Genomic DNA, 20,775 nt, shown 5'->3' on the forward strand with positions numbered 1-20,775 from the left:
ACAGGGTTTGAAACCTGCCTCTCTGAATTTGGGGCCACAAATCTATAAAGATATACCAGCGACATAATTTTCTAATCAACCACAGAGTTTTGAAAAGTTGAAAATTTTGGTCTTTAGTCATGGATTTTCTTCTTGCTCCCCTTCTTGCTCTTGCTCTATCTTCTCTCCCAGATACCTGCCTATGCCCAAAGACATTTCACTCTTGATAGTGATAACTCTATTCAATATTGACTCAAAGGACAGATTAAGATTATGGGATTTTTTTAAAGTTTATTTATTTATTTTGAGAGAGACAGAGAGAGCACTAGCAGTGAAGAGACAGAGAGGGTCAGAGAGAGAAGAGACAGAGAGGGAGAATCCTAAGCAGGCTTCACAGGGTCAGTGAGCAGAGCCTGATGTGGGGCTCAAACTCACAAAACTGTGAGATCATGACCTGAGGGACGCATAACCAGCTGAGCCACCCAGGTGCCCCAAGATTATGTTTTTTTATGTGAAACAACAAATACTCTGGTCTCTGATCCCATGTGACTCCTTTTGGAGTATGTATTCTCAGAAGGGCTTTGCTCTCCACTGATGGGCAGCCACTGTGTGGAGTTATAAGCACCACCCTACCCCTATCCACCCGCCAAGCGCGTGGGCATTGGGATCTGTGTGGAGCAGGACATTTTGATCCAGCACACTTAAGTTCAAGCTATTTAGCAAGTTCTCTGGAAATAGCATACTGCCCCAAGAGTGAAGGAGTGTTCACCAACACACACACACACACACACACACACACACACACTTCAAATATAACATGCAATAGTTAAAAACCCATTTTTCATTCCAAACAATTTTCATATGGTAATTTTTTTATTTCTGTTGCTTAGGTTGTATGGTTGCCAGCTTCAACAAATAAAGATACAGCATGCTCAGCTAAATTTAAATTTCAGGTAAACAAAAAGTAATTTTTTAGTATAAGTATGTCCCACATAATAATTGGGATGTCATATACTAAAAACTTCTTCCTTGTTTATCTGAAATTCCCATGTAACTCAGTATCCTATATTTTATCTGATAGCTTTATAATGTTGTTTGTAATCTCTCCTATTTAGCCTAGCATGGTACTTTTAAAGCTGTTTAAATTTCTTCTTCTTTTTTTTTTTTTTAAGTCATTAGATTTCTTGGATTTCTTCATGTAACCTTAGCACTTCATTCAAGGAGATGCTGAAACCATGCCTCATGTGTTTCACCTTAAACCCAGTCATGGGGCTGAAATTCTGCGTGGTAGTTCCCGGAGGTAAATCCCATTAGTAGGCAGTGATTAATCTACTTGGGACACAAACCAGACCCAGAATCCATATCTAACCATCTAGAAAATGTATCCCTATAGAAATCTTTGTTACTTTGATTTTGTAATAACTTTACCTCATAAAAGCGTTCAGAAAAATGTTTTAAATAAAATGAATTAAAATAATTTGTATTTCCAAATTTTGAGACACCCTTCCACAAAGGGGTGTGGTAGTATCCTGGGCCTTCAAAAATCTGGAGAAAAGGATGCAGAAATTTCTGTAGCATTTATTATTTATATCACCAGAAACTCCAATAAGGGAACAAACCAACTAATAAGGTTGAGAGGGCAAGCACAGAGGTGAGAATTGAGTGGCATTCTTCCAGTTAATTCTCCTTGTGCACCACACCTGGTTTTTTCTTAAGGAATTCAGATTTCACTCTTGCTTTCCAGGCACCCAAATAAAAGTCACCCAAAGGAATTATATCTTTGCTCTCAAAAGGAAAAGATGCAATTCATGTTTTGAGACATACGTAATAATAAGCAGGAACAACAAGAAATAAGAGATGGAAAGTTGTCTTTACCTGCCCACTGTCCCATTGACTTCAAGAAAGACCTTGGCAAAACTTTCCAGAAGTGCCGAAAAATACATTTGGAGAATCTGACACACTTCACCAGGTACACCAGACACACCAGCAGCCCTACAAAAATGAAGAACTGTTCCAGAGCTACCCCCATGACTGCACTGGACCAGTTTCAGACCTCGGCGGGCCTCTCCACAGCCCTCCGAGGGCGTGGCTGCTCTGGAGGCGTGTCAGTCACCCTTTGGAGTCACCAGCTGCATTCCACTGTGTGGAGACATTCAGATTAGAGTAGCTTCTTTACACAATCCTCTGATTCACAGGACTTTGGAATAAAGTATTTTTTCTAATATTTTTAACAGCACTGTTGGGCTTTTATGACCATGTGGGAGCTAGTGAAGAAGCAAAAGGGCATGAAGAAAGATAAAGCCGGGACAAAGAAAAAATGGCCGCCCAGGTTCTCTCCTGAATTTGGAAGCTAAAAAGGCTGCTAAAAAGGCTACAGAATCAATAAAGTAATGCATTTATTTATTCAACAAATATTTATTGACTGTCTACCAGGTAGCATTGCTGTTCAAGGTGTTGAGAATATATAATAATAAACAACCATGTCACTGCTGTGGGGGAGATGAGATTCTAATAAGGGAGACAGACAATATGCAAATATGATAATGTCAGATATCAGTGCCATGAAAAAGTGCTATTGAGTGACCTGTTCAAGCAACTAGTTGACAATTACTTCAGAGAGTGTGTTCAGGAAGGGATTCTATGAAGAGGTGGCATTGCCAGCCAAAATTTGAATAAGAGGTGGCACTAGCCTCATGAAAATGAGGTTACTCATCTAGGTTGAAGGAAGAGCTAGCACAAATGCCCTGAGGAAAATCCATGTATTTGAGGAATAAATAGCACTACATAGCAGAAGGAACAGTCTGTAGAGATCAGGGAAAGAATCAAGTAAGGTGGAGGCCTGGGGAGGAACCAGATTCTCTTGGTGAGGAGTTTGAACTTCAGTCTATATGCAACAGGAAGACAACTGAAGAGACTCAGGCAATAGAGTCATATAACGTGAATCATGCTTTTAGAAGGTCACTCTGGATGCTAATGATGACCTTTTGAGGGTGGGGATGGAGGGTGAGCATGACCAAAGCAGGGGGAGTGAGGAGACAATAGTCATCCAAGAAGACTGTCCCAAAGCTCAGTCCTTGGCCCTCTTCTCTTTCCTAACCATGCTCACTTATTTGGTGACATTAAGTCAATTGCTTGGCTTTAAGGACTTTAAGAACTCCCTCTCTATGCAGAGGACCTCCAAATGTGTAATTTCAGTGGTAACCCAGGCTGGTCATCCAGACTTGCATATCCAACTGCCTACTTGACACCTTCATTTGAATGTCTAATAGACATCTCAAATTAATATGGATAAAACTGGCTTCTGAGATTATCTCCTTATGTGAAAACTGCTCCTTTTACAGACTTTCCTATCTCAGAGAATGGCAATTCTCATCTTCCAACTGTTCAAGTTGGAAATCTTGGAAATATCCTTGACTCCTCCCTTTTCTCACATACTGCAACCAGTCTGTCTCCTACTGACAGAAGACTGGATTTGTTTTCAGTTTTAGATTATGCTGAACAACGCTGCTGTGGATATTCTTGTATATATACTTTATTATACATGTGGAAGTTCCTCCCGTTCTCTGTCTCTGTCTCTCTCTCTCTCACACACACACACACATACACACACACATGATGCCTGAGTCCCACATATTATATGTATGTACAACTTCAATTCTACTAGTGTATCAGTCAAGTCCACTCAGAAGACACAAACCACACAGCAGTTTGAACAGGGACTATTAAGTTACTAACTACTTATAGGGAACTACCTTCTAAAAGATCACAAAAAAGAACTCAAAGACCCTAGGGCTAAAGGAAATTATCTAAGGAACAAACGAATGTGAACCCAAGGCTGGGTTTCAGGACTCACTGGAAAGAGTGTGATTGCAGTCAACTGGATGGTGAAGAAGTTCTCTGGGTTGCCTGAGATGGAGATCTTCACAGTCAAGAGGATAAGACTGATTCGCAGGGAATTGCTGCCTGGGACATGAATCCCCATGGGGATACTGACAAATGTGAGGTGCTGCAGAGCTCACTGAGGTGAGCCTTACTGTGACTCAATTTAGGAAGAATTGACATTTTTGCAATATTGAGTCTTTCAACTATAAACATGGTCTATGTCTCCATTTGGGTCTTCTTAATGTCCATCTTAGTGTTGCTCAATACATTTTTTATAATTTCTCCTAAAATTCTTGCATTTGTAAAAGTTTATTTAAGAAAAATAGCAAAAATATACAAAAGTAGGAGACTAATTTAATTAACTCCCATTTACCCATATGCTATAGGTTAACTATAATGTAACATAGCATATTAAATAAATGCCCTTTATTTACTGTGTTTTGTGTACCAGAAATTAACTCTCACTTCATTGGCAATTGTTACTTTGTATATACCCACTTTCCTTACACTCCCCACCCCATAACAGCAAGACTCTTCAAAAGAATAACATAAAAGCAATGCTGTTATTACAACTGAACAATTAATAGTAATTCTCTGGTACTATGAAATATTCGGTCAATACTTAAACATCTCTGATTGTTCATACATATTTTTAAGTTGACTTTTGAATCAGGATTTTTCTTAAAGGCCTCCACTTTACATTAAGTTGATGTGTTTGCTATAAGTACCCTCTCCCACTCTTCTTAAAAATTTCTTAGGGAACCTGGTGGCTCAGTCAGTTAAGGGTTTGACTTCAGCTCAGGTCATGATTTCCCAGTTTGTGGGTTCGAGCCCCATGTCGGGCTCCGTGCTGACAGCTCAGAGCCTGGAATTCTTGTCTTCCTCTCTCTCTGCCCCTCCCCCACTCACACTCTGTCTCTCTCTCTCTCAAAAATAAAATAAAAATTAAAAATATGTTTTAAAGGATGAGATCATGCCATTTGGGATAATATGGATGGACCTAGAGAGTATGTTAAGTGAAATAAGTCAGAGAGAGAAAGAAAAATACTGTATTATTTCACCTATATGTGGAATCTGAAAAACAAAACAAATGAATAAACCAACAAACAGAGAAACAGACCCATAAATACAACAAACTGATGGCTGCCAGAGGGGAGAGGGGTGGGGGTATGGGCAAAGTGGGTGAAGGGGAGTGGGAAACACAGACTTCCAGTTACAGAATGAATAAATCACAAGGACAAAAGGCACAGCAGAGAGAACATAGTCAATGGTCCTATAATAGTTTTGTAGGGTGACAGATGGTAGCTACACTTGTGAGCATAGCATATGGTATAGAGTTGTGAAATCACTGTGTTGTACACTTGAAACTAATGTACCATGTGTGTCAACTATACTCAGATTAAAAAAACTTGTAGGAGCTATGAAAAAGCAAAGAGACTATGAATAATTTCATATGTATATGAATATGAACATATATAATTTATATATAAATATTGAGAGAGAGAATCTAAAAGGCAAGACCAGCACATAAATAGACTGTCTTAGTCTGAGTTTTTCCTGATATGAAGGCCTTGTGAAGATAATTATTTTGGAAACTGATTCCAATGAGCAGGACTTAGGTAGGGACCAGGAGATTAAACAGAGAGAGATGGAAAGAGACAGATGTGTCCTTCAGCTGATCATTGCTATGGTTCCATCCTGGGATGGGAAAGTCTCCAGGAAGCCATAGAATGCACTGCAGCCTCTTCTTCCATAAATACAGAAGCAAAGTGGGTTTATGTATTGGCCCTAATGCCTATTGATCAAGGTTGCCCCAGGGACTATAACTTCCCTCAATTCCAGGTTTGCCTTTATGTCAGGTGACCAGTGAGTTCCTATGGGTAAAGAGGAGACCCAGGGAGGAAAGTGAGACATACCGCCCACTATCAAGTTCAGCCTACATTTCTCTCTAAACTGTGTCATTTGTTGATCATATCACTTTCAGCCAAGATCATTATCTGGAGCAACTTCTCAGTTCAAGGGCTAATTCCTCATAAAGCTACAAGCTGCCTGAAGAAAGCACAAATAACGTGGAGTATAAGCTAAAATTCGCGCAAAAGAGATGGACTTTGACAATGGTGGCTCCCCCTTCCTTCCCATTTTTTCTGGCTACCCTGTATTTAGTATGCTTTTTGTATCAGACACTGCATTAAGTGCTTTACAAGGACTACATATCTTGTTTAATCCTCATAAGGTGAACATTATTACTCTTCCCATTTGAGAGTTGGTTGGCGAAAGCAGGTGTTGTTGATCAGTTATCTCAGTGCATCCACATATGGGGTGGTGCCTGGGTGGCTCAGTCAGTTGAGTATCCAACTTCAGCTCAGATCACAATCTCGCAGTTCATGAGTTCAAGCCACACATCAGGCTCTGTGTGGACAGCTGACAGAGCCTGGAGCCTGCTTCAGATTTTGTGTCTCTCTTTCTCTCTCTCTCTCTGACCCTCCCCTGCTCATGCACTGTCTCTCAAAAATAAATAAACATCTTTTAAAAATTAAAAAATTCAGTGCATTCACATCTGTTGCCAATGGAGTAATAGGCTTAGACATTTAATGAATATGAAGACAAAAGTAACTATTTTTGCTAAGGTTTGGTAAAAGGCCAAGCCAAGCCTCCCTCCCATCACTCTTTTCCATGACTCTGCTCCATTTTTCTTCCGAGTATATTATTTACTTGTTTATCTATTTACTTATTGTTAGTCTCCTGCTGACGCTCCATTGGACTGAGACTTTATCTCTTTTGTCAGAACAGTGCCTGGAACATAGTAGGTAGTCAATAAATATTTACTACTGAATGAGAAATAATATGGGTGCCATGAAGTTTATCCTGTTTAAGAACTTTTTGATGAAGACGTATACACTGATACAGATACAGGGAAAATTGCAAAGTCTCAGAGACCAAGTATAGACCTCAACTGGAAGCCCATGAAATGAGGATATCAGAAAAACAGAATGAAAAGGGAGAAGATGGAAGGAGATTTATTTATATTCACCCTGTTATTCAAATGTTTATTTGGGTGTTTTATCTATCCCAGCACATAATAGAGGATACAACAGTTTGCATATAATGTGATAAGGTATTTAGGAGAGAGCAAAGAGGAATCAGAACCTGAGGTAATTTAGAGGAAGAAATAGATGTGAAGCCTGAAGAAGGCTCTCTATAGGATATGTATAAGGGCCTGGTCTTCTCTCCAAAGCATCTGTGCAAGTGATTTGTGGTATGTGTTAGGGAAAAGGATTACAGGAAGTTTCATACTAGAGACACTTGAAGGGAATTTGACTTTGTGGCAAAGCTTTCAGAGTCAAAGAGGGCAAAGCTAATGCTTTCTATGGATGTACATCATCCAAAAATGGAGAACAAGCTTTCCTGAAGAAATACAAAGAATAAACAACTATGTAAAAATTAGTGCCCTGAGGGTGAATTTCTTGAAAGTGGTAAGGTTTAGAAAATCTGAGAGGAAAAAGGAACAAAACAAATTATGTTGGGCTTGGGGAGTGAGGAGGGTGCAACTGGATGCTGTGTATCCAGTCAGTAGTTGAACTGGAAGTGTTTGACCAATGAATCATTGTTTTCTTGGTCAAAGATAAATTTGTCAGATAGACCTTCAAAGGGTTCAAGGATCCCAAGGGTGATAACATACATGTGCCTGCTCCTCCTTTGTCTTGCAGAGGGAGACCAAGGATAGGCTGCTCCAAAATGGTTCACTTTGGCATGTAGATTATGCTGAGCAGAAAATAATCAAGGCCCAAAAGCCTCAGAAAGAAACTTTGACTTCCCCCTCCCCACTCTGCCTAGAAGAATTTAGATAGAAGACTTGCTCCAGAAGGTGAGGTGTCACCACAGAGAAGTATATCATGATATGAATTAGGTTTGGTAGACAAGGAGAAACCTAGAGGGGCGTATTCAATCAAAGTTCTCTCTATGTCCCATTGTTTCTGAGTGGCCTCAGCAAATATTTGGTTTGCCAATCAATTACTCTTCTTGTGAATTGCATTCCTTCCCTCTGTAGTCCTAGACCTCTACCCCCTTCTTAGTTCAGGATGGCATATATGACTAATTTTGCCCGACAGTCTTTGGACTTTCATGTCTATATTTCCCCATACATACAGAACTAAATTTGATTTTCTCTTGTTAATGTGTCATGTCAATTTTTTTAAGTTTATTTATTTATTTTGAGAGAAAGAGACCAAGCGTGAGCAGGAGAGGAGCAGGGAGAGGGAGAGAGAGAATCCCAAGCAGGCTCTGCACTGACAGTGCAGAGTGGGGCTCAAACACATGAGCCATGAGATCATGACCTGAGCTGAAATCAAGAGTCGGATGCTTAATCGACTAAGCCACCTAGGTGCCTCATGTCTTCTTGGTTCAGTTAACAGAATTCAAAGGGCAGAGGGAAACTTTTTCCTCCCCAACAGTATCAAAATCCCTCTCCCACTGTTGTCTGCAGGGCTCCACTTCCTTGTCTGTGGGACAAGGTATGGCTTGGGGCTAGAGGCTGGAATCAGAGGATAACATTCCTGACTCTTACACACCCATGTTTCTTTCCCTTCCTTCAGTGTTGGAACTCTAGGGACCAAATTCCAAACGACATTTCTGGGCTTTCCAAAAACTCTCTGTTTTTGCTGTTCTAACAAATAATATCACTATTATACAGGTGATAGAAGACTGACACATGCTGGCTAGGGAAGAAGTACATTTAATGTTTTGATGTCTTCATTTCTTTTAGCAAAAAGTTGTTGTTCCCCACCCATTTCTGCTAGGGCAGAAATAAGGTCCACATGGGGAGGAGACCATTTTGTTTGACTGCATTTAGCCTGGTGCCTGGTCAAGATGCCCCACTGAGTACAGCATAGCCATGATGGGAAGGCACAGTGTGGGTAGGCCTAGGCTTGCACAAACAAGGTGCCCCAGCCTCCATGTTGGCTCTCACAAGATTTTCAACCAGGGCCAGGTTATCTTAGTGCAGAATGTCCGGTGACTGCAAATTTGATAAAACTTCACTGAATCACAGGGTTAGTAGAGCCTTTAGTTAGAGGTGAGTCTGAATTAAAGAAATAATTTTTGCCTAGTAGAGATTACATGTATTATTAAACAGACTGTGAAGTCAGCACCAATTGTGGGACCAGCCTTCTTTCTCCCAGATACCCAGCCTAGAAAAATTAGAGTCCTTTGGAAATTTCTCCCTTTTCCTTTATGCCCTAGATAGAAGCAGTCACCAAATCCAATCTTAGAACCAACCCCTCCCAGTGATTCCTTCCTTTCCATGCCCTGCCATCTCCATGGCACAGCTCATGGTCTGGGAGGCAGCTGGGAGGAAGCCATGGACTCTGAGAAAGACATTTTAGATGTGAATTTTGGCTCTGTCATGTGACTTGGACAAGCTAAACTTTCTGTCTCTCAAGTCATTCTTATAAAATGGGATTGATAATGCTTCTTACTATGGAGAGTTACTGTGAAGTTTAAATAAAATAACATTGGGGCGCCTGGGTGGCTTAGTCGGTTAAGCGTCCGACTTTCACTTAGGTCATGATCTCGCGGTTCGTGGGTTCGAGCCCCGCGTCGGGCTCTGTGCTGACTGCCAGCTCAGAGCCTGGAGCCTGTTTCAGTCTGTGACTCCCTCTCTCTCTGACCCTCCCCTGCTCACGCTGTCTCTCTCTCTCTCTCTCTCTCTCTCCTAGAAATAAATAAAACTGGGGCCTGAAAATTTAAATAAAATAACATTATAGAAGACCATGTAGTAGTAGTCCCAACAGTTCATTTAGATGTGATGATTAGTAGAAAAGAAATTATAAGGATATATACCAAAATGTTAACAGTGTTTTTCTATTGAGACGGTGGATTTAAGGGCTTCTTTTTTTTAACTTACATGTTTGGGCTTTTTTATACTTTTTAAATCTCCACAAAGAACATGTACTATTTTTGTAACCAAAAATCGTAAATGTGAATTAAAATTCCACCAAACCTTAAAGAACTAGCTGAATTGATATTTCCTTTATTAAAACTTTCCAGACCTTCCCATTGGGAGAGATCCTTCTCTGAGCAAGTTACTGAATCACTGAGATGAAGCTTGCTCAGACATAAAATGGGGACTAAAACTTTCAAATAAAAAACATATACGCCAATATGTATATAAAATATACATATATGATACATAAATATATATTTTACTTATTGTATGTTTATTATATATTACATTAAAAATAAACATTAAAAATTTTTTAAGTACTTAATAAATAAACTTTTCTTTTTCTGAAAACCAGAAACAAGCAAACAAAAAACAAAAAAACTATTGAATGTGTTCCAATAAAATGTAATTTACAAAAGCAGTCAGTGGGCCAGATTTGGACTACAGGCCATAGTTTGCCACTCCTGCCCTAAAGACTTGATAAGATTTAGAGTTCAATTTTTTGGTAACACTTCTTCATATGCAGTGCTGTGTATTTCTAGAGGAGGTATGTGATGTCTGGTTGTCTCTTTTTCTGATACTAGTAGTCACTGATTATCAGTGCCTAGATCCAGTTTTTCTTTTTTTAATTTATTTTGAGAAAGAGAGAGACAGCACAAGTAGGAGAGGGGCAGAAAGAGAGGGAGACAGAGAATCCCAAGCAGGCTCCCCAGTGTGAGCACAGAGCCCTGTGCGAGGTCCAAACCCCTGAAACCATGAGATCATGACCTAAACTGGAACCAAGGGTCAACACTTAACTAACTGGGACACCCAGGTACCCCTAGATCCATTCTTTAATTCTGAGGTGCAAAACGGTGATATTTTAATTCTGTAGTTTTTCTTTCATTGTTCTAAAAAAAACTGAGCTACAGGACGTCCTACACTGAAGTATAGTTAACACAGAAAAGGTGAAGTAAATGCTTGATTCTTTCTCTTTATTTATTTATTTCAAAGTAATGAGTTGGTTCCCTGGTATCCTACAAGGTGGGCCAAAGACCTGGTTGGTTATTTTTTGTGGTTTTTCTGTTTTTGTTTTTGGGGATTTTTAAATTTGTTTCAATCCTTTGTAGTTATTATTCTTATCAGTGCTCAAAGTGGCCCAACTTTGGCCAGTGGGGACTCTTCGAGTTCACTCTTCGGTTCTTTGGGCAAGACTGACAAGACCTCAGCAGTCTTTGCAAGTGTCCGTGTTTTTCTAGAATGACATCTTGTCTAGTTCCTTTTTCAGACATGGAATCTGCCTTCTCTCAAAGGAGCCTGACCTTTTAGTGAAAAATGAGTATCCATTGTTATTAATTTGTCATTAGTTCTAACCCTTCTAGGGTAGAACTGGGAAACTTTTAAGTGAATATACTTCATGAGTCAAAGTTGGGATTATATGAGTTTTACTTAATATCTTTGATTTTATATTTGGATCACTTTTCTCTGACACTGAAAATCTTGATTCTTTACATATTGGCTTTCTCCTCTGGGGTATAAATAGATATATATTTTTTGCTTTCATTTTTTCCAGAAATTGGATCTTTTTTAATTCTTTGTGACTTAACTTTATTTTATAAATGTGTAAAACATTTACATGACTTCAAAGACAAATTAACAAAAGAAAGTTCACTCAGGAAAGTCTTAAGTCTGTCCTTTTTTAAACTGGGATACAGTTTACATACAATGTCATATTAATTTCAGGTGTACAATATAGTAATTTGACAATTTTATAAATTACTCATTGCACCATGGTAAGCGCAGTTACCATCCATTGCCATATAAAGTTATCACAATATTTTTGGGGTACCTCAGTGGCTCAGTCAGGTAAGCATCCAACTCTTGGTTTCGGTTCAGGTCATGATCTCATGGTTCATGGGATTGAGCCCCACCTCGGGCTCTGCACTGGCAAATGTGGAGCCTGCTTGGGATTCTCTGTCTTCCTTTCTTTCTGCCCCTCACCCACTTGTACTGTCTCTCCCAAAATAAATAGACTTAAAAACATTTTTAAAAATTTTTTCAAAAAAGTTATTATAATATTATTTACTATATTCCCTATTCTTCTGGATCACCCATTACCTGAGCCAGTAAAAAGCCTTTTGGGATCCCAGCTTTATAGAGAGATGTTCTTATGCCAGATGCTTCTTGAGTCAGTTTTTGTCCCCAGACAATCAAAACTGAGACTCAAATCACTCCATTTAGCTAATGTGGTTTCAGTGCTCAATATACTCCTCTAGACTGAAGCTTACTCTTACACTGGAATATCTTGATGTCTTGGTAGCTTTTGATGCTTTTAATAAGACTTTTAATAAGACTTTAAGACTTTTAATAAGACTTTTAAGAATATGTCCTCCTATAACCACAAACAAGAGTAAAAATCAGATATTTGTTGAACAAAAGAAACCAGACATCAAAAAGTACTGCACTAGTTATCTATTTTGTAGGGAAATTAAGCCAAAACTTAGTGCCTTACAACACTACTTATTATCTCATGGTTTATGTGGATTAGGAACCCAAGCATGCATTGTCTGGGTGTCTCTGGCTCAAGGTCTTTCACAGGCTGCAATCAAAGTACAGCCATGGCGGCAGTCATATCAAGGCTCAGCTCAGAAAAAAAAATGCATTCCAAGTTCACTCATTTTTGTTGCTAGGATAAGTACACACACACACACACACACACACACACACACACACAGCTGTTCTTTGGCAGGTGGGCCTCTCCATAAGGCAGCTCACAAAATGGCAGCTTGCTTCACCAGATCAGGCAAGTGAGAAGAGTCAGAGAGAGAAAGATAGAAGCCACACTCTTCTGTGATCAAGTCTTGGAAGGAAATCACATCACTTTTGGTGTATTCTATGCTTGAGAAGCAAGCCCACATTCCAGTCACATTCAAAGGGAGATTACACAAAGATGTAAATATAATGAGGTAGGGATCATTGAGCCCCACTTTGGAAGCTATCTACCACATGTACATACTATATTTATGCCATTTATAAGAAGTTCAAGAACAGGCAAATCTAATCTTCAGTAAAATAAATCAGAACATTGGTTTCTTAGTAGAAGTGCAGGATTGACTGGTTAGGGTCATAAGGAACTTTTCTGGGTTGATGAAGATGTTCTATATTTTGATACACTTATATTTTGATAAGTGTATGTATTTCATCGGAGTATGCCATTATTAAAACTCATTGTACTGTGCATTTAAGGACTGTGTAATTATTGCATGTAAATTAAACTTCAATTTTAAACAAATATTATCCTGCAATTAACAGGTGGGGGAGTGGAGGGGGTGGGTAACTTAGCCTTCCATATTACCAGAAATGGAAGTAGCAGCTCACCTGTGTGCTTGCTTTTATTTATTTTTTTAATAGTTTGTCAAGTTGGTTTCCATATAACACCCAGTCCTCACCCCAACAAGTGCCCTCTTCCATGCCCATCAACCCCTTCCTCTCTCCCCTACCCCCATCAGCCCTCAGTTTGTTCTCAGCATTCAAGAGTCTCTCATGGTTTGCCTCTCTCCCTCTCCCCAACTATTTTTCCCTTTCTTCTCCCCCATGGTCCTCCGTTAAGTTCCTCCTAATCCTCCTATACACTCAAACATATGGTATCTGTCCTTCTCTGCCTGACTTATTTCACTCAGCATAACACCCTCAAGGTCCATCCATGTTGCTACACATGGCCAGATTTCATTCTGTCTCATTGCCATGTAGTATTCCATCGTATAAACCACATCTTCTTGATCCATTCATCCGTTGATGGACACTTAGGCTCTTTCCATGTTTTGGCTATTGTTGAGTTGTGTGCTTGATTTTAAATGAAAGTTCTCACCTTTACTTCTCAATATTAAAAAATATTGGGGCGCCTGTGTGGCTCGTTGGTTAAGTGTCCGACTTCAGCTCAGGTCATGATCTCACGGTTTGTGGGTTCCAGCCCCACGTCTGGCTCTGTGCTGACAGCTATCTCAGAGCCTGGAGCCTGCTTCGGATTCTGTGTCTCCCTCTCTCTCCGACCTTCCTCTGTTCACACAGTCTCTCTCTCTCTCTCTCTCTCTCTCTCTCAGAAATAAATAAAACATTAAAAAAAAAGAGTTCATTGCTTTAAAAAAATTTTTTTTTTCAAAGGGCACCTGGGTTAAAGTTCAAAGGGCTCAAAGGTTCAAAGGGCTCAGTCAGTTAAGCATCCAACTTTGGCTCAAATTATGATCTAGCAGTTTGTGAATTTGACACCTACATCGGGCTCTGCGAATCTCAAGATTTATTTATCTTATAACCGGAAGTTTGTACCTTTTGATCTCCTTCACCCATATCACCCACTGCCACCCCCACCCTTCTAGCAACCACCAATCTGTTTTCTACAAATAAATCATTTTTAAATGTTTATTTATTTATTTTTGAGAGAGAGAGTGCAAGCGGGGAAGGGGCAGAGAGAGAGAGTGAGGCAGAATCTGAAGCAGGTTCTGAACTGTCAGCACAGAGCTCAATTCAGGGCTTGAACTCACAAACCTTACAAATCTCACAAAAAGTGAGATCATAACCTAAGCCAAAGTCAGACGCTTAACCGACTGAGCCACAGAGGTGCATCTATAAATAAATTATTTTTTAATATTTGTTTATTTTGAGAGAGAGAGAGCGAGCATGCACAAGCTAGGGAAGGGAAGAGAGAGGGAGAAAGGGAATCCCAAGTAGGCTCCATGCACAGCACAAAGCCTAATGTGGGGCTCAAACCCAGACCCCACCACTATGAGATCATGCATGACCTGAGCTGAAAACATGAGTCTGATGCCCAACCAACTGAGCGCCCCGGGCACCCCCCAAAAAATACATTATTTTTAAAGCTCAATAATTAGTAATAAAACATTTCCCTGTCATACATATCTAGCAACTCTGCATAGGATGGAAACAAATAGTTTGAAAACTGGCCTCTGGAACTAGGATCAAAAACTCAAATGCCTAAGGCCTGGCCCAGAGAGGGGCTGAGAGGGGGCTCCAGATTCAAGATATAATGTTAAAACCAAAAGTCAAAGAACACCTTGAGGTAAAAGATATAAATAGAAAATTGAATACAGAGAAAATACAATGAGTATGCAAATGTGTGGGATAATATTTAACCTCCTATATCATTAGAAATGCAAATTAAGTGAATAAAATACTACATATATGCAGATTAGTAGGGAGAACTTGAACCTGTGGCTCAGTACTCATGAGGATGCAATAAAACTGAACTCCTCCCTCATGTCCTAGTGGTGGCTCATTAACTGGCAAATGTTTTTGACATGCACTATTAACCAAGCAGGTTTGAGGCACCTGAGTGGCTTGGTCGGTTAAGCATCTGACTTTGGCTCAGTTCATGATTTTGTGGTTCCTGGGTTTGAACCCTGTGGTGGGCTCTGTGCTAGCAGCTCAGAACCTGGAGCCTCCTTTGGATTCTGCATCTACCTCTCTCTGTGCCCCTCCCTCGCTTGTGCGCTCTCTCTCTCTCTCCCAAAAATAAATCAACATTAATTTTTTTTTTAAATAAACAAAGCAGCTTAGTGGTTGTCTAGGGCTAGGAGTATGATTGGAGATTGACTGGAAATGGGATAAAGGCTCTTTCTGGGGTGATGGATACATTCTCAAATTATTTGGTGATGGTTGCACAACTCTATATACTTACCAAAAAATCATTAAACACTTACTGGTTAATTTTATGGTATTTAAATAATACCTCAATAAATCTGTGTTTTAAAATTGACAGAACTAGGATGTAAACACAGGCCATCTGATTCCAGAAGCCACCCTCACACAACTATTGCCTTCTTATACAACCATAAAAAGAGAATAATATCGCAGTTGGAAAATGCAAGTCATCTAGATGTCAGCAATCTCAATTGGTTTCCTAGATAAAATGCACAGTACTTGACCATTCTGTTCAAAACTACGTACATGGTAACACTATCCACTCCGACTGTCAAGCCAATACCATGCCAATATCGCAAGTTTAAGACAGGAATGCATGAACAAGTCAGTCTAGACGAGTTGCCCCAAACAGAAGTCCCCAATGTCCTACGGAGTTTCTGAAAAAAAGAAATTACCAACCTCAAGTAATTTTCAGTATCCCTAAAAAACCAAATTGCACAATAGCATTCCATCACAAAGCCGCAAGGGCTAAGAGAGAGCATAGAGTAGTGTCTACCAAATGTGGAACTTCCATTATTTTTTTCATGGAGTCAGGACACGTGACTTTCCTACCATCAGTGTGTGATAATATGCATGAGTATTGACAAACCAAGCTTCACTCTTCAGAGTTTTACTGGGGCTTCATTACATAGGCATAAGTGATTGCCCATATGGCTGATCTCCGTCTCCAACCTCCCCAGGCCTCACCCAGAGTCCCCACCCTAAGCCACATTATTGCTCTTCCTGGTGTGGCCAGCCCCCATCCTAAATCACACTGTCAGACTATCCAGTATGACCCAGAGACACCAGGCAAACAATAACATTCCTATCAGGCATAATATTCCAAGGGCATAGAATTACCTAGAAGGCAAGGGCAAAGGCCAGACATCTTTTTGTGTAAGGTCAAATTCTTTACTGCACAGACTGCCTTTTCTGGGCACACTGTCTGAGCCACTACTCTGATTGCTGGGCAAGGTGGTAGACTCTGGTCTTGTTAGCTTGCCTCTCCCTGCATCAAAGATCTGCCCTACGATCAAGTTGGGGTAGGGTGATTGGGAACCCAATATTCTTGGCTTCCACACCTGGGTAGATCCTCCATCCTTTGGGTGGGGATAGTAAAGGGAGGCCCTATCCATCTGCTGCACTCACCAGGAACTGCACCTCTTCAACTTGGAGAAGATGGGAAACACTGGTGGCCTGCCCCTCTTTGTCAGCTATAGTAACCCTTGACTGGGAGCAGAGAAGAGAGGGAGCCCCATCTTCTTAGCCACACCTACCTGGGATGGAGCTTCCATTGAGTTGAGCTGAGGGAGGGGAAAGGGAGAAAGTGTCAAGGCTCAAATGCCACACTCTCATTGTTCTTGCCACATTTACTAGGTTTTCTTGAATCAGTGTTTCCTCGTTGGCTACATGCTCTTAGGACAGTTTCCAGAGACCTTAGAAGGTTGCTTTTTTACAGGTTTCTCTAGTTTTGTGTGTTTCACTGAAGAGTGGGTCCACAAAGCTCCTCACAGTGCCGCCCCACCTTTGCATAGACCTTTAATATTGTACTCCAGGTAAGGAGTCACAGAATTTGAAGAATAAGGTTCTGTCCTGTGACACAATTGAGGATCCACATTTCTGTTCTGATCTTCGAAGGAGGAGGATATGGTAGTGAAGCCTGACTGCCCTATCCCCACAGTCGGCCCCTCTCTTCTCTCTTGCGCTCTCACCCTGGCCCAACTGCAGACAACTGACCACCACTGGCTGAAGGACGACCCCCTTCCACCAGCTGGCAGATGCAAAAAAGGCTCCTAAGTGCCTCTACACCCATTTGGACAACAAACCTCCACTGGTAGAAAGGCCAAAAAAGGAACAATTTCCTGAGAAAACACAATACTCTGGAAATTTCTCTTTTCTTCTATGGCAGGAATCCTCCCTTGTTTTCAGTGCCATGGACCACAGAAGTAGCTTAGGATGACTACAGCCTCCTCCCCTAAATAGTGGCTTTAAATGCCTAGAATAAAATACATAAAATTATAAAGGAAACCAATTACCAAAAAAAAGTTATCACAATATTTTCTAACATAATGTGCTAAAATATGCTTCTTTATGAATGTATTAAATATCAAGAAACAATGAAGGTCTGATAACTTAGAATCCTCAGCAGGGCATAAATTATTTTTCTGCAGAAACCATAGGTGATATGAAAATATCTCAACATCCACTAATAACAAAATCAGAAATACAGTTAATATTCCATGGTCTTGTCTACATTTTCAAATGAAAAATCCTAAATTTTGGTTAGGGACCATCAGGATATATTCTTTCCATATCCACATTCACCAATCCCCTAAATCCTGTGAACCCCTGTCTAAAAATCTCCAGTACTGGAAGTATGGTCTGGACCAATAGCCTGGGATGGTGCTTCTCAAATCATCTGGGTCAACATGCAGATTGTTTGTGCGCACCCCAACATTCTGCATTTCTGATGAGTCCCAGGTAACATGGATGCTCTGGCTGTGGACACACATTGTAGAGAAAAAGCTCAGAGGCTCCACTCAGGGGGAGCAGAGGTAAGAGTCGGAAGGCACACAGACAGTATTTCCTGACCCTGAACATTCCTGGCGGGGCTTGGGGTTTTCTGGCTTCATCCTAAGGGACATGCTTTCTTTATTCCTATATTTCAGTGTCAGATGGTAGAAAAGAAACAGAGATTCTGAGCTGAGCATTCTCAGCTTCATGAGAGGTGCCACGAAGCAGCAAGTACTGGTCACCTAGGCTGTTGACCCTCACCAAGTCCCAACACCCAAAATGGATACAAAAGCACACACACCCATTCACAGAAAGCAAAAATGATTCACAAGGCCAAGTCACCAAGACTTTCAAGTTGAAGTGGTCTTCCATCCTCATCCCCATCTGACAAATTCATCCTCCCAATACATCTTCTCTGTAGAGCAATGCTCTCTTTAGAGTTCTTCCCCACTGTAATTACAAATAAGAACAATAACAACACGGGGGCCTGGGTGGCTCAGTTGGTTGAGTATCCGGCTTCGGCTTAGGTCATGATCTCACCGTTCTCAAGTTTGAGCCCCGCGTTGGGCTCTGTGCTGACAGCTCAGAGCCTGGGGCCTGTTTAAGATTCTGTGTCTCCCTCTGTCTCTGCCCCTTCCTCACTCATGCTCTCTCTCTCAGAAATAAATAAACATCAAAAAAAACAATTTTAAAGAATGAACATAATATTAACAATATTATATTAACAACATATTATATTAAGAATATTACCAATAACATTCACAACAGTAACAAATTTTATTGGTCACTAGGGGCCAAGCAATGTCAAAACACTATACAAGTGTTATCCCACTGAATTCTAGGATAACGCTTAGAGGACGTGCTGTCTTCATTTGATGGATCGGGTGGCTGTGGGTTGAGGGGACACAAAGGCCCGTGGCCTCTATCTCGGTGCCTTGCACACCTGCTCTATGCTGGCATCCACTGCACCCAGCTGGTCACCACCATGCTCTTCTGTCCTGCCTAAGATTTTGCAGACTGGTAACTGAGAAGTTATCTTCTGGAACACAGGACAGATTGTATTAATGCAGATAGCCACACCACGTCTGAGTGTGAGAGGATGACACACACAGAAAATCACCTAGACCAGGGCGCTCAGATATTTGTGAGGATCTGCTCAGAAGCAACCCAGCAACTAAGAACGCAAGCCCACGAGGAGATACATTTCTAGCAAGCACAGGAGTACTGTTTCAGATGTCACACAGATCACTTTAAAACAGCACATGGGCCACCTGGGTGGCTCAGTCAGTTAAGCATCCAACTCTTGGCTTCAGATCATGATTTCATGAGTTTCCTGAGTGCGAGCCCCGCATTGGGCTCCGTGCTGGTAGCACGGGACTCTCTCTTTCTCTCTCTCTGCCCTCCCCAACTGCCCTCACATGCTCTCTCAAAAATAAACAAACAAACTTAAAAAAAAAGACGATGTAAACTTTACTCAGAACAAACAGCCACCAGAGTTAAATGAGTAGTGATGAGAAAAAAAATATGTAAGTTGGAACCAGAATCAAACACGTAGACGGGAGAATTTAGGTCTTCTGAGAAAGTGTCACAGATCCCTTCAAAAGACTCTGGAGAAAAACCTGCCAGTGAGGAATATCCAAAAAAGACTGTGGACAAAGCACAACCTGAATTGGGCATGTGGGGAGACGGCAGAGGGGAAGATGAATTATTCCCAGAAGGAATACAAATGTTTGAACCAGAAAATCAATGCCTCTTTGGTGAAGTGAACAGCTTCTCTGATGAACTGGGGCAAATCAAAGGAACAGTGGTTGAAATTTCCAGTCTCTAAGAGAGAGTCACAGAGAAGGGTTTACAAGAAGCTGAAATTGAAGGTATGTAGAAGAGAGGATGTCAAGGAGGGCGATGAGGAGCAGCCCTTAAGAAAAATGCTGGCTTCCAAGTGTGGGCGCTCTTCTGCTGGTGATGTGCTCCTTCTCCTTGCTCTAACTTGATTGACAGCACAGCTAGTCTAGGCAACTGCTATGGCAGGCACTGCCCGTTACTTCTGGCACACGCTACGCTGTCCCGGGTCTCCAACACCAGAGTGTGGTTTGTGAGCAGACGCTATCCCAGAGCCATTGGGGGGAGGGAGGCTGAGATAAACATGTACTCTCACGGAAGGTACACCAAAACCTGCCGTTTTAAGCTTATTTTGTAGCTGAAAAACAATGAACACAAATTGAGAAGAGAAAAATTAAGTGCAAATGGTTGTGCAAAAAAAGAAAGTAAAGACTATGAAATTATGGACATTTGTACCTTCACTATTTTGCTGAAGGCACAGAAAAAAATATATATGTGTGTGTATATGTATGTATACATAATAAATATATATAACTCTTCTCTAAGCTAGGTTCTATTCTTTAAGAAAACTCAGCTGTCCAAAACTCTAGTGCCCCTGTGTTTGAGATACATTTAATATGCAGGAAAAATATTAAAACAGCAGGGAAGAGTCCAAGTTAACAAATGGTGTCACTGTTATTTGCAGTACAACAGCTAGAAGTAAGCAAAATATTAAAGATATTACATTTATTTTCTTTGTCCTCCCAAAAGAGTGGGTTTTACAACTTCTTTAGCATGAAAAAAAAAGAAATCTGGAGATCTTGGGCATTAGGCTACATTTCCCCTTTGGCCTCCCCTTTCCCACCACCTCTCTGCACCCTGCTTCCTCAACTAATCTTACTTCCAAAGCCAGACTGAGCTCCCACCAACCCCACACCTCGGGGGTCTGGGTCTTTAAAGGTACCATG

General features: G+C 40.8%; 1 protein-coding gene and 1 pseudogene across 1 annotated transcript in view; one reads left to right on the top strand and one right to left on the bottom strand.

Moving 5' to 3' along the window:
* Positions 1–2,023, bottom strand: part of HSD17B3 (hydroxysteroid 17-beta dehydrogenase 3) — a 38,095-nt gene extending 36,072 nt beyond the window's left edge. Inside the window, exon 1 of the mRNA XM_077749513.1 lies at positions 1,855–2,023. Within this exon, the coding sequence (XP_077605639.1) occupies positions 1,855–2,008 (154 nt within the window). The 5' untranslated portion in view covers positions 2,009–2,023. The remainder of the gene's footprint in view (positions 1–1,854) is intronic.
* On the top strand, positions 2,007–19,984 carry LOC144219540 (syntaxin-18-like; annotated as a pseudogene).
* The last annotated feature ends 791 nt before the right edge of the window (positions 19,985–20,775 follow it).

The sequence above is a fragment of the Crocuta crocuta genome, unplaced genomic scaffold (assembly GCF_008692635.1).
Source record: "Crocuta crocuta isolate KB4526 unplaced genomic scaffold, BGI_CrCroc_1.0 scaffold99, whole genome shotgun sequence".
Lineage (NCBI taxonomy): Eukaryota > Metazoa > Chordata > Mammalia > Carnivora > Hyaenidae > Crocuta > Crocuta crocuta.